The 13,319-nt window shown below is 30.7% G+C and overlaps 4 protein-coding genes across 4 annotated transcripts in view; 3 read left to right on the forward strand and 1 right to left on the reverse strand.

The window, feature by feature from the left end:
• Positions 1–82: 82 nt before the first annotated feature.
• Positions 83–2,645, forward strand: LOC106784810 (probable splicing factor, arginine/serine-rich 7). Its single transcript, XM_014744737.1, has 2 exons — positions 83–697; positions 787–2,645. Exons 1-2 carry the CDS (start codon positions 376–378, stop codon positions 1,914–1,916), a joined length of 1,452 nt encoding a protein of 483 aa, XP_014600223.1. The 5' UTR covers positions 83–375; the 3' UTR covers positions 1,917–2,645.
• LOC106784744 (dual oxidase maturation factor 1-like) lies at positions 2,285–4,148 on the reverse strand. Its single transcript, XM_014744596.1, has 9 exons — positions 3,987–4,148; positions 3,839–3,896; positions 3,623–3,757; positions 3,445–3,543; positions 3,223–3,376; positions 2,872–3,083; positions 2,677–2,793; positions 2,507–2,613; positions 2,285–2,398 (listed from the first exon to the last, which is right to left on the reverse strand). The coding sequence occupies exons 1-9, from the start codon at positions 4,146–4,148 to the stop codon at positions 2,285–2,287; spliced, it is 1,158 nt and encodes a 385-aa protein (XP_014600082.1).
• Positions 4,149–4,755: 607 nt separating this feature from the next.
• LOC106784745 (membralin) overlaps positions 4,756–13,319 on the forward strand; it is a 62,416-nt gene continuing 53,852 nt past the window's right edge. Inside the window, exons 1-8 of the mRNA XM_014744597.1 lie at positions 4,756–4,957; positions 5,671–6,101; positions 6,203–6,423; positions 6,611–6,827; positions 6,987–7,080; positions 7,197–7,443; positions 7,544–7,634; positions 10,302–10,359. Coding sequence (XP_014600083.1) covers positions 5,835–6,101; positions 6,203–6,423; positions 6,611–6,827; positions 6,987–7,080; positions 7,197–7,443; positions 7,544–7,634; positions 10,302–10,359 — 1,195 coding nt within the window. The 5' untranslated portion in view covers positions 4,756–4,957; positions 5,671–5,834. The remainder of the gene's footprint in view (positions 4,958–5,670; positions 6,102–6,202; positions 6,424–6,610; positions 6,828–6,986; positions 7,081–7,196; positions 7,444–7,543; positions 7,635–10,301; positions 10,360–13,319) is intronic.
• On the forward strand, positions 10,972–13,319 carry LOC106784805 (cytochrome P450 9e2-like). Its single transcript, XM_014744723.1, has one exon. It carries the CDS (start codon positions 11,019–11,021, stop codon positions 12,567–12,569), a length of 1,551 nt encoding a protein of 516 aa, XP_014600209.1. The 5' UTR covers positions 10,972–11,018; the 3' UTR covers positions 12,570–13,319.

The following is a 13,319-nucleotide window of genomic DNA, read 5'->3' on the forward strand; positions in this document are numbered from 1 at the left end:
TAGTAAAGATTTGAAAAAAAGAGAGAGAGAAAGAGAAATCGATTCATAGAGGGAGCTGAACATTTGTTCTTTTTGTCACCAGATGGCGTCTTTTTTTATCGTCTAAAACCGTTTTTTTTATCGAGTATTAGTGAAATTGAGGTTGTAATCGACAAATATTTTATTATTAATAATTACAAGCAATAAGTGTTTAAGGTAAAGGAAAAAGAAAAATAAAACGGAAGAAATAAGGTATAGTGTTATACTTACATTACTTCATTTAACGAAGCTTCCGTATTTATGTTCGAAGAAGAGAATGTAATATTGGCGGTTTTCACTCGTGTACGACTTCTTCAGGATATAGTCTTTGTATTTATCGTCTAAAACGATTTAACTATGGCGGTTGGTTCAACAAAAGTAGTACAAGTGACGAATATTGCACCCCAAGCAACTAAAGATCAAATGCAAACTTTATTTGGTTACTTAGGAAAAATAGAAGATATTAGATTATATCCTACTATAAGGGATGTAGCAGTGCCCGTACAATCACGTATATGTTATGTTAAATTTCATGATCAAGGATGTGTTGCAGTTGCTCAACACATGACAAATACTGTTTTCATTGACCGAGCTTTAATAGTTATTCCTTATCAAAATGGAGATATTCCAGACGAACAGAGAGCACTTGAATTAACCAACAATGGCACTGTTGTACCAGGTAAATAGTTAAAATTTAATAATTATTATTGTGTCATTGTGTATATTTTAATTTATTAATGTTACACAAATATTAATTTTTCTTCTTAGGTCTATATCCTTCTGAGCCAAAGCTTCCACCAAATGTTGTAAATGCAATCGAAGGGATTCCTCCGAATCATGTAATTACAACAATGGATCCTAAATTAGAAGCTCATGGATTACCACCTTATCCACATTTACCTGGCCATTTGGATAGTAGAAGAATTGAGGAAATAAGGAGAACATTAGTGATAGCCAATTTAGATGCTTCTACGACGGCTGAGCAATTGCTTGATTTTTTTAGCAATAATAATGTTGAGATTAAGTACTTACGCCTTTGTACAAGAGATTCTGATACAGATCATTACGCATTAGTGGAACTCACAGAACAAGGAGCGGTGGTTTCTGCATTATTATTAAATGGAAAAACGCTCGGTGATAGACATATTAAAATTTATCATTCGACGCAAGCAATAGCAAAACCAGAAGCAAAAAGTAATGAAGCAGCTCAAAAAGAAATAGAGGAAGCTATGTCTCGTGTTAAAGAAGCTCACAATTTGATTTCTGCAGCGATAGATCCAATGATTGGTATGCTCTCGAAAGACAAACGTAGTCGCAGTGGTTCACGTAGTAGAAAATCGAGATCTAGATCGCGTGGTCGTAGTAGACGTTCAAGATCACGAAAAAGATCTCGTTCGCGACACCGACGTTCACGTTCGCGCCATCGACGTAGATCCAGGTCACGTTCAAAACGATCTCGATCTAAAGAACGTAGAAGAAAATCACCATCACGGAGAAGAAGTGGCTCTCGTAGTCGTCATCGTTCTCGATCACGATCGAGACGATCTAGATCACGTAGATCTCGATCTAGATCAAGAGATCGTAGAAAAAGATCACCAAGGCGCAGGAGTCGTTCTCATTCTCGTAGTAAACGTTCTAAATCTAAATCTAGACGGTCAAGATCTAAATCTAAATCTAGAACATCTAAATCGAAATATTCTGATAAATATAAGGATAAGGATAAAGATAGAGGTAAGGATAAGTCTGATAATGGTAAAAAAAGTGACGGGGATAAAGGTGACAAGGAAAAAAGCGAGAAGAAATCCAAGGATAAAAAATCAGATAAAGAATCAAAGTCAGACGAAAAAAATAGACTTACAGCTGATAATGAAAGTAAAGATAAGGAATCTGTATCTTAAATTTTTCAAAAAATTTAATTAACACGTATCTTTATTTTATTATTATTTTGTTAATTTCAATTTATATAGTAAGATATAATTCATCTGTACAGTAAGCACATTATTCAAAGTTATAAAAACATATCTCAGCCATATGTCATTATGTTTATTTGAAAAGAAAAAACAGAAAATATTACTTTGGTATTAATTCTTGCTTGCTATTAATTATAGTTTTTATAATTCATTCCTTGCCACCATTTATAAAAAAATTACTCCCTATTTTATTTGTATTTCTTTTAATTCTCATGTACTTTACAAAATTATATTTCCGTTACAATAATAAATGCTATTGTACCGACATCGATGTATGTATTTAAATATTTATTTTGCTATAGATTTTCATAAAATGCTACATTTTCATATTCTTCAAATTTTACTGGAACTTGTTTGCGAAAACGATCTTTTTGAACGTACTTTAAACTTGAACGTCTCTTCATTAGCATCTATATAGAATGGACTCATATTTAATAATTATATTACAAAAATTTTGTGCTCTTATTGCAAATGAATTTTATTTAAAATTTTGTAAAAAAGTATTTATTGTCACTTACCATGCCTCTATTTTGCGTTGATGAGTTAGCATCTGATCTAGAAGTCATCTCCATTGTATCATCTGGCATTTTTTTATTTCGTGCTATAGTTTTTATTTCATCTGGGCCTAATCAGAAATAAATTATTAATTTAACATTAGCAATATTCTTATATGTGACATCAAACTTACTTAGTAAACATTCATCGTATTGATCTAATGGATCAATTCCAAGAAATTCAGATAGATTGTCTGGATATCGTAAATCCATGAATATAATTACTAAAGCCAGGATAATACAAAAAATACCTATATAATTAAATTCACAATATGTTAATAAGTTTTCATTTATAAGATGGCAAGATAAAGATGTGCAACAATTTTTACCACATGTAAAAGACATCCAAAAATGTAGACCAAAATTCAATGTTAGAGTTCCACTTTCGAAAGGTATAACAAGTGGGGTTTCATTGCGTATAGCGCACCATAAGACACAAGTTAATATTTGTAGTCCACCAACTATTCCAATTAAGTAAGCTGCATATCGGGTTACAGATTGCAACATTATATTTGACACTATCCAACAACTAAATGCAGCCCTGTGTAGGTTGTGTGAGATATATTAGTAAATTTAGTATAGAATATTTATATAAAATTGAGTATAACATTTTATTGTTCTTATATATGATTATGTACAAAAACATTAATGAGTATTTTATACGTATTATATATACAAACCATAATAAGATATGACAGTACCATCCAGCAGTTCGATAAAATCTACCAAATCGTATACCTTCCCCATCAATAACAAAATATTCAGCAACCCATAAAATTGGAATAGGTAAACCTTTTCTTTGAGCACTTCGTAAACTTCTTTGTAGTAAACCACCTAAAATAATAATAGTTAATGCATTATTATTTGAATAATGTACATATTGTTACAATAAGACTACAAACTATAAGGTCCAAATCCAAATCTGCCCTGATCCCATGTCCATGGAAATCTTTCATTGTAATTAATAATTTCATTTTGTAGCGCTCCATTTTTTCCTTTGCCTGTAATCAAATTTATATATTCATTTAAAATTAGTTATATACATATAAAAAAAGAGATGAGTGTTCTATGTAGACTTACCTTTCAAAGTAATATTAACTGACCTCAGACCTATTTTTACACCAATTACTGAATCTATTGATGCGCTACTTCCAGCTTTATAAGGTACAATAGTTTTTACGCTACCAATTTCCCATTCCTGACCAAAGTTTTCCACTGCAACATTTTTTAGAACAATACAAATAATAATCCAAAAATATGTATATAAATTGTAGAAAGTATGAAAAATATTCTTACAAATCAAGAAACATCCAATCATTAAACTAAAGCTGATTTTTATGGTAACATAAATACTCTAGTCACATAAAACAAATTATATATTAATATTATTTCTTTTTATTTATCGTGAATGATAAATAAATAAAATATTCATATTGATACTTACGCGCTTTTTGCTATAGCCTGGGATAATACAAGCAAATGCTATTAATATAAGAAGAAAAACTGTAACGAAAAGGATTTCTACTACATCAAATAATACTGGCTTTATATCAGAATAATATTGCGAAGGAAAGCCCTCTGATCTACCAAAATCAAAAAATCCCATTTTTTAATTGAAAATATAAAAATGAAATACCGTCTTTTGGCTAACAATAAGTATAAGGATTCTCATATAATCTTATCGCGGTTTTCTTTTTTCCGCTTTTAATGTGATGACAGCTTTAAAAAAGATTTATGTGGTAGTACGATGTTTTATTTTATTGAAAAAATACGTATCTAATATATGTTGAAAGCATATATGTAAGTTTTTATTAATATTAAATAATATATTTAAACGAGTATTAAATATCAGATAAATTTATAAGCAGATTCATATTAACGCGGCTTTTATTTAATACGCAACGATTGGACAAAGTTTCAAATATTTTAAATTTGACATTATATTTTTCTAACAAGAAATTTATATATATATATTTATATATATAACATTATTGAATAATAATAGATGGTGTATAGAGTATTTTTTTATTGTGTAATAATTTTAAAGTAGATAATTCTTTTATTATTATATATATTTTTGTGTATTATATTATTAAAAAGATAAATATTTGAAACTGTTATTGTCGCTAAAACATTAGTTCCCTATATTACCGACTTTTCTAAATGGCGCTCGTGTCGATTAGAAATTGTCCACTAAATGTTACTAGAGATTTCCATACTTATTTCTAGTTAGTATATGCGAGTATTGTAAGCTGACGGGTATCAAAACATATGATGATGAAGTGACAATTTCATGATCATTGTATTGCGTTTATAAAGTTAGAAAACTATTAATAAGTAATGCGGTAACGTAAATAAAAACAAAAATATTGATTTAAATAAGATAACGATATTTTTACTTCGCTTTTAAATAAGGTATGGCATGCCAGATTTTACACAGAAAGTTCAAACAGTAGATAGATTAGTAAAGTTTCATATGTTATGGATATAATATCGATTTAGTCTAATCATAACATGTTTAGAAAAAAATATGGAATATGTAACGTTTTTTTAATGCTTCTTAATGCTCCATAATAGAACTTTTTCGCACTGTTAATTACGTAACTGAAAGTTTCTTCATAATATGACACTTGACTTTTCTCTCTATTGCATATTTTAATTGATAAAGTAAATATAAACACACACACAAGAATTGTATTATTTGATATAATAAGAATTATTACTAATAAATTTAATCACATGATAATGAGATATTTTGACGTATGTAATTCAAGGTAATACGTTATATATCGGTAATTTATCACATTGCAGGTTAAGTTTAATTGTAACTGCTTTTCATTTATTATATTACTATTTATTCTTTTTGGAATAAATTATTATTACAATTAACGATAGAAGATAACGATTCGAATTACCAAATAAAATAATCAAATGTTACGTTCATTATATTACAAGTTATTATATACATATAAATAGTTTGCATATGTGAATATTCATTGCAACGTATTATATATATAGATTTCTATATTTTTTTTATCTAATTATATATATAGATATAATTAGATTATTTGTTTTGTATTATAACTCTTATTAGTAAACTATATTTTTATTCTTTGTTTCTGTTTCAGGATAAGTTTGTAATAATCAGTGGGAAATGTCAAACAGCGCATATAAATATTTATTAACAGCGCATATAAACATAAGATATATGAAAATCCTTTGAGTATCTATTACAAGTTATTATACTTAAATTATATTGTCTACAGATATAACAACAATTCTTATTGTTACAATGTCACAACCCGATACTGCTACTGCTCCAGTACCTAATAATCAAAATGGCACAGTTTCACATAATAATCGTACTCTCACTGGTGTTAGCGGACCAGTTTTAAATAATAATAATATGAATACTGCGAGGAATAATAATAATCAGAATCCATTATTTAATGTGCGAGATAGATTATTTCATGCAGTTTTTATCAAGGCTGCATTAGCTTATGCACGAACATTTCCACGACCTGTTAGAAGATTTATAGAGTTCATAGTTTTGTTCAAAGTAAGTATATGTTAAAGAGATAAATAATAGAAAATAATTATAATATAACATATAGAAGAAAACTGATTATATATATATACATATATTTTGTTTTTTTCTAGGCAATACTGGCTTTTTTTGTACTCACTTATATTCACATAGTCTTTTCACGAGCACCTATAAATTGTTTAGAACATATAAAAGATGATTGGCCACGAGAAGGTATATTAAGGGTAGAGATTCTTAGAAATAAGGGCGAAGATTATAGTATAGAAAAAAGTTATGCAAAAGAAGAGAAGTTACGACAAGAAAAGAATGATATTGGGATACTGTTGCAAGATGGGTAAGTATCATTATTATTCTAATAAAACAGCGTACGTATGTAATGCTCTCTCTCTTTTTATAGTTATGATAAAATTTATTATATATTATTTAAAATAATCTTCATATTCAGATTTATGATCATTTATATTTTTATCATAAAATGGTAAATTATTTTGTATTTTAACAATAGAATAATTATTTAATAGGCTTATCAACATCGAGCCATCTTCTGTCGACGAAGGGCGAGAAACCATTCATCTGTCTACCGAAAATAATTACGAAAATGTTACTTTACCTGTAAGCAATGTGGATATAACCAGTACAACAATTTTTGGAGAAACGCAGTATCCGAATTTAAGTACATCTAATGCAACGAGAAGTCCGTCATTAACTGGGTCTGATATAAATGGAGAAAGATTAGAGGTATACTTTCAAATAGATTTTTTAAATTAACGACTTTTATTTCAAATTCCAAGATAAATAAATGAAATGAAATATTAGTACAACGTGAAGTAGTATAATTTATTTTAGACATCGATTAAATATATGTTAAACATATTATAACTGGTAAATGCACGACAGGGTAATGCAACGAAGGCGGAAGCATATGATAAAGATAAAGAGATTCACTCTTCAAAAGAACATGCTACGGATTCCGAGAAGACATCAAGACCAGGTAAATATTTATATAATTATTATTACTTATATTTAGAAAAATATATATATATATATATATATATGTATATACACAATTAAATGTTTAATTAATTTTGAATATTATTTATTTGTTAGTAGTTCTTCCAGAGGATGGATACATCGTGGAATATTCATTGGAGTATGGCTATTTGAGATTACCTCCTGAAAAACGAGAACAATTAAACATATCGGTGAAAATTGTCACGTTGGATCCATTAAATGATAAATGTTTTGGAGATGCATTTTCAAGATTAATACTAGACGAATTCTTAGGTTACGATGATCTGCTAATGGCAAGTATTAAGACATTAGCAGAGCACGAAGATAATAAAGGTTTCTTGAGGTAATTAAAACAATATGTAGTACAATATAATATACGAAATAAATATATTTTTATTAATTGTATTATATCACATATAATATATTTATCTTATTTGTTTTAGAAATGTTGTAACCGGTGAACATTATCGTTTTGTTAGCATGTGGATGGCCAAAACATCGTATCTCGCTGCATTTTTCATTATGCTAGTATTCGTAAGTATTATTTATATAGCGTTTTTTGTTTTTATATATAGTCTTTCTTATTTCTGTGTATACAATAAGCAAACGAATCTTCGTTAATTTGCTTTATGAAATCCTAGAGAAGGGTTAGATCTTTTTTTATTCGTATCTTCATATCTTGTTGTTTCTTTTTTTTTTTTCCTCGTCATTTCACGAGACGGATCGCTATGGTACGTTGACGTTTGACATCAAAAGTGAGCTCTTGATGTATCGTTTGGAAAGGTAATACCGTACGAAGACTCAAGTTAAATTTACTTTCACGTATACGTTTTCGATGCAGAGTTATTCCTTTCCGTCAGATTACCTACACGATAGAGTAGGGCGTGTAAAAGGATATGGCAATCAATTTAAACTAACCACCCGGCGAGAGGCAACTCGCACATAGACTTTCAACCCTCCCCTGTCCTCATCACAGCGATCCCTTTGGAGTTGAACCGGTGGTATAAATCAACGTTATTAGGGGCATCATATTCGTTGTGGTGGCCCCAGGCCGGTAATTTTGTATCAAATTGTCATGAAATACATCGTGTTATCCCATGACCGGAATTACAGTATTTGTTAGAAATTCTCTCTCATCAGTATGTAAAACCAAATTCAATCATTCCGGAAGGTGTTTAGGATGAATAACAATTATTATCGCGATCATCGTACATCTTCTTTTATTAGGAGATTTCTTTTACAAAAAAGGAAAAGATAAAACAATATTCTGGCGTTTTTCCTGTAACGAATCAAAAAATATAATATACTCTAGGGGGGTGTACATGTTCATCGATTTTCTTCCATTATACGCGACCCTTATGAATGCTTCGATTGATGGTAATCGAGGAGGAATAGCGGGAAAGGGGAAAGGAGGGCGGAGTTCTAGTTACGCTCGTGCTGTTACACGTGAATTTGAGTTCGCTTTAAAGGTACTTTGCCTTCGAATGCTACCGCCTTCCTACCTCTTCCTGCAAACGGTCTACACAGCGGTCACGTGTACGCGACTGTTGTCCGTCCCGTATATCACACCTATCCGTTCTGTCATGTGCATACGATGCTCGTGCCACCATTCCAAATTTACCCTCTCCATTAACACTCCTCGAAATATCTTTCATTTTCTTGTTATATTTATATTCATGTCATACGATTATTCTATTAGTTTTTTTAATATTCATCATTTTCGATCTCATTCGTTAATGCTCTACGGTATTATTTATATTGTTGTTATAAATCGAGAAAGAATTTTATATTATTATAGAAAAAGAAATATTATACCGTGTGATCAATTTGTTGCTAATTTAAAAATTATCTATCATATAATATTATAGGGAAAATATGGGAAGAACTTTTTTCGAGTATCACACGAATGGCAAGGAGTTAAAAAACATATTTTTTTTCTTTTTCTTTTTTTTATATAAGTCAATAGCAAAAACGGGAAAATGATAATGTCTGTTAGAATGAAAAATAATCATCAGTTATCAATATGGAGTTAAATGTATTTTCGACGATTATCGAATGAGAGGAAAAGATAGAGGATAAAAAAAAAAAGGAAAAGAAATAAAGACAAGTGGCGTGGAAAGGGGATGGAATGTGGGGAGGGCGNCGGGGGGGGTGGTGGGGGGTTCATGAAACAAGAAGAAATCGATAACGATTTTCCAAAGCAGAATTTCTCGAAAAAGGGATGGATGCGTCGTCGTTCCGGTTTACAGTTATTGGGCATCTCACTCGATAGTAGATTATCTTCGGTAGGGTGTCAGGTGGTACTTCAATTTCTACGGGTCGAAATACAATTGCATCATTCGTTCAACCCGGTAACCGAGTGCGACCGTCCCGCTTTCCAATTTACTCGATGCTAAACCTTTCTCAGAGGCAGAGACTCACTCCAATGTGTTCTGCAGCTACTGTTGAAACTATTGTGCCTCTACGAAATATTAACGGAAGCAAATCCTACACCTCCTGCACCTCCTATCATCCCCCCCCTGCCTTCTCCACCACCGATTCAGATTCTGTTCTACGGGATAGAGAGAACGGTAAAGGTTAACGCGTTTTCTCTCTCTCTCTCTCTCTCTCTCTTTCTCTTTGTAACTTCGTTTCTATCCTAACGCTAGAGATAGTATCCTACATAATGAAAACAACTCCGGGCTCGAACTAAATTCGAGTATACGAGGGAAGAATTAAACGTGCAAAAGGAATCTCTCTGTGTGTGTGTGTGTGTGTGTATTGCAACGAACGATACCGAACGATTTTTCTCGTAGCGTAGAAAAAAAATAATTTTTGTTATTTATTTTATTTTTTTTTTCTAACATCATTACGATTATCAACGTTGTAAGAGAATAATTCGAAAACAGAACAAATATTCCCGCTTATTTTTATATACATTGAATATTTTATATAATAGATTTTTACATTATTAAAGCGAACGCACGTACGCACACACACACACATACGTATGTTTATTTATTTTAAGAATGGGGGGGGAAAAAAAAAGTCATAATATTACAAAACGTATCACGTAAAACGTTACTATTTCGTTCTCTTACGAAGAATAATTTTGTCATATTATTTTGATACTTTTTTTTTTATATTTGTTTTATTTTTTTATTGATAATCTTATGTTGATCGATTTATATTCTTACAATGCAATATTTTCCATTGTTTCAGACTGTCTCGATATCGATGTTGCTTCGTTATTCTCATCACCAGATCTTCATTTTTATCGGTAAGTCATAATTGTTGTTAATAATATTAATTGGAAGGTATATATATATATATATATATATATATATCATCGTCTTCTTATGATTAGATTAGAAAGAAAGACTTTGAGATATAAAAAATAAACAAAAAAAAGAAACAATAAAGCGTAAAGCGCTTTAATTCTTTTCTTTTCTCTCTCTCTCTCTCTAATCTCGTTTTCTTTTTTTATCTGAAAAGTTGATTAAGTCATCTGGAATTTTACAATTAATTGTTTACATGTTTTTGTTTTCCATGCATAATAATATTTCTTTAATTAGAATTGAATAATATAGAATATCATTTGTATATTAAACTAGTATTTACATAGATGGAAGCATCGTAAAATGCGATTCAAGAAATACGTATAATGACACGATTACTATCATTAAAGATAAACGGCACGATGACGTAATGATTGTTTAGTTAGTTACGTCAGATATTTCTCTCTTACTCTCTGTATCATTCTCTCTCTCTCTCTGTGTGTGTGTGTGTGTCTCTCTCTCTTTCTCGTTTGTATCATCATTCCCCTTCTCTTTGACTTCATTCGATCAAGACAAAGATAAAAATCCTTTATGGCAGCTATCCTCATATTCTGCTGCTTATCGTTGCGAACTGTCAGTAGTTTATTCGACCTCAGTCACGATGGAGTTGTATTTTTTACCATCATCCAGTTTTTACATACTTTTAATTACTCTGATCGTTATAATAGCGATCAGAGTGATATCGGTATTTTACTTTCAATATACGTATTGGAAGAAGAAAGGTGTACCAACGGCATTAAATTATCCTTTATTCGGTATCAATTGGAAAATGTTGTTCGGTAAAACTTCCTTTGTAGATTATTGTAAGATAATGTATACAGAAGTGCCAGGGGCTAAATACGTTGGCAGTATGGATTTTATATCACCCCTATTGGTAGTACGTGATCCAGAATTATTGAAGGATATCACGGTGAAACAATTCGATCATTTTCCTGATCATCGTGCATTCGTTGACGAAACGATCGATCCGGTTTTCGGTAAAAACGTATTCTCGTTACGTGGCGAACGTTGGAAGGAAATGAGAAATACTTTAAGTCCGTCATTTACTGCGAGCAAAATGAGATTTATGCTCGAGCTCGTGTCCAAGTGTTCAAACGAATTCGTTAATTATTTCGTGGAACATCCGGAAGCTGCTAAAGAAGTCGAGATGAAGGATGCTTTTACCAGATATACAAATGATGTTATCGCTACCGTAGCATTTGGGATTTCTGTTAATTCAATGAAGGACAGGAACAATATTTTTTTTCTAAAGGGCGCAGAATCAACCAAATTTGATGGGTTTTTGAATGCGATCAAGTTCACTTTGTTACGACTTTGTCCTGGATTTATGAAATTATTAGGAGTCGGTTTTTTAACACCATCGACTGCTCAATTCTTCAATGATATCGTACGCGAGACTGTTAAGGCACGAGATGAACAAGGTATCATCAGACCGGACATGATTCATCTGTTGATACAAGCCAGAGACAAAGAATCCAGCAATTTGGATATTCAAGATATCGTAGCTCAAGCATTTATATTCTTTCTTGCTGGTTTCGATACCTCGTCAACATTGATGTGTTTTATGGTTTATGAATTATCGTTACATCAAGATATTCAAAATAGATTAAGGGAGGAAATTGATGAAGCATTGGTCAGAGCCAATGGGGAATTTAATTATGAGGATCTTTCTAAATTGACGTATTTGGACATGGTTATAAACGAAACTTTAAGAAAATATCCACCAGCAGTTTTTATGGATAGACTTTGTGCGAAACGTACAGTCATTCCTCCATCTGTACCGGGTGGCAAAGAAATAGTTATCGAACCAGACACCGCACTTTGGATTCCATGTTATGGTTTTCATCACGATCCGAGATACTTCACGGATCCGGATAAATTCGATCCGGAAAGATTTAGCGAAGAAAACAAACACAATATCAATCCTTACACATTTTTCCCGTTTGGTTTAGGTCCTAGAAAATGTATCGGCGAACGTTTCGCATTAATGGAAACTAAAGTAGTTATAATTAATATACTTAAGAAATTTATTATCAAACGTACGAGTAAAACAATTGATCCGGTAGTATTCGAAAACAAATCGTTCAATTTAAAGATCAAAGGTGGATTTTGGATTAATTTGGAATTAAGACAAGATTTAAATAAAAAATAAACACAATGATATATCGATAATATTTGTTCTAATTCGGTTTATTTGAAAAAAATTAACTTTAACTAACCCCATAATATTTGATTATTCATCCACGAAACGTTTACTCGTTGTTTGTTTATGATTCGATAAATATTATTTTAAATTCAATCGATTTATCATATATATATATCTCGCGTCGAAACGATTCTCCTCTAATCGATAAATAGCTTTATACGTTAATCTAATTTTTTGTTTTTAAATTGTACGCAAAGCCATAAGCACTATCGCAGCTTGAATAGTAGGCCTAATGCCCGATAATGAGGATAATATTCGCTAATGAGTATTCACGATTTATTGTATTGAATTGCTGCATTGACGTTTTCGAATTATGTATTACTAACAAGCTACGTGAGAGATCAATAAGAGGAAATATGTGTGTGTATATATATACATATATATATAATATATACATACATACCTATTTACTTCTATATCATTACACTGAATCATGTTCTATCATATTAATGCGATGTATCTTTTAATTTCTCTACTTAATCTAATTCATATTTAACCTGATTTATATTATAATATTATATATATATTATTAAGAATGAAATATTTAATTATTATTAATCGTAATCATTTTTCTTTTGTTTTTTTTTTTTTTCAAATAAATTACAATGTACAATTTCATAATGGCAAATGGAAAAGAGAAATAAGTATTGTATATTATTTTTCTTTTCGTGGGAACAAATTAAAACAAAACAAAAC

Source organism: Polistes canadensis, unplaced genomic scaffold (assembly GCF_001313835.1).
Source record: "Polistes canadensis isolate GaletaPanama2010 unplaced genomic scaffold, ASM131383v1 scaffold_40, whole genome shotgun sequence".
Classification (NCBI taxonomy): Eukaryota; Metazoa; Arthropoda; class Insecta; order Hymenoptera; family Vespidae; genus Polistes; species Polistes canadensis.

Excerpts from the sequence above, each read along its gene's own strand:
- LOC106784805 (XM_014744723.1), top strand. The coding sequence starts at position 11,019 with ATGGAGTTGTATTTTTTACCATCATCCAGTTTTTACATACTTTTAATT.
- LOC106784744 (XM_014744596.1), bottom strand. The coding sequence starts at position 4,148 with ATGGGATTTTTTGATTTTGGTAGATCAGAGGGCTTTCCTTCGCAATAT. Across the intron at positions 3,758-3,838 it reads GATTGGATGTTTCTTGATTT|TGGAAAACTTTGGTCAGGAA; the intron begins GTAAGAATATTT and ends AAAATGTTGCAG. Across the intron at positions 2,614-2,676 it reads ATACGATGAATGTTTACTAA|GCCCAGATGAAATAAAAACT; the intron begins GTAAGTTTGATG and ends ATTTCTGATTAG.
- LOC106784810 (XM_014744737.1), top strand. The coding sequence starts at position 376 with ATGGCGGTTGGTTCAACAAAAGTAGTACAAGTGACGAATATTGCACCC. Across the intron at positions 698-786 it reads CAATGGCACTGTTGTACCAG|GTCTATATCCTTCTGAGCCA; the intron begins GTAAATAGTTAA and ends TTTTCTTCTTAG.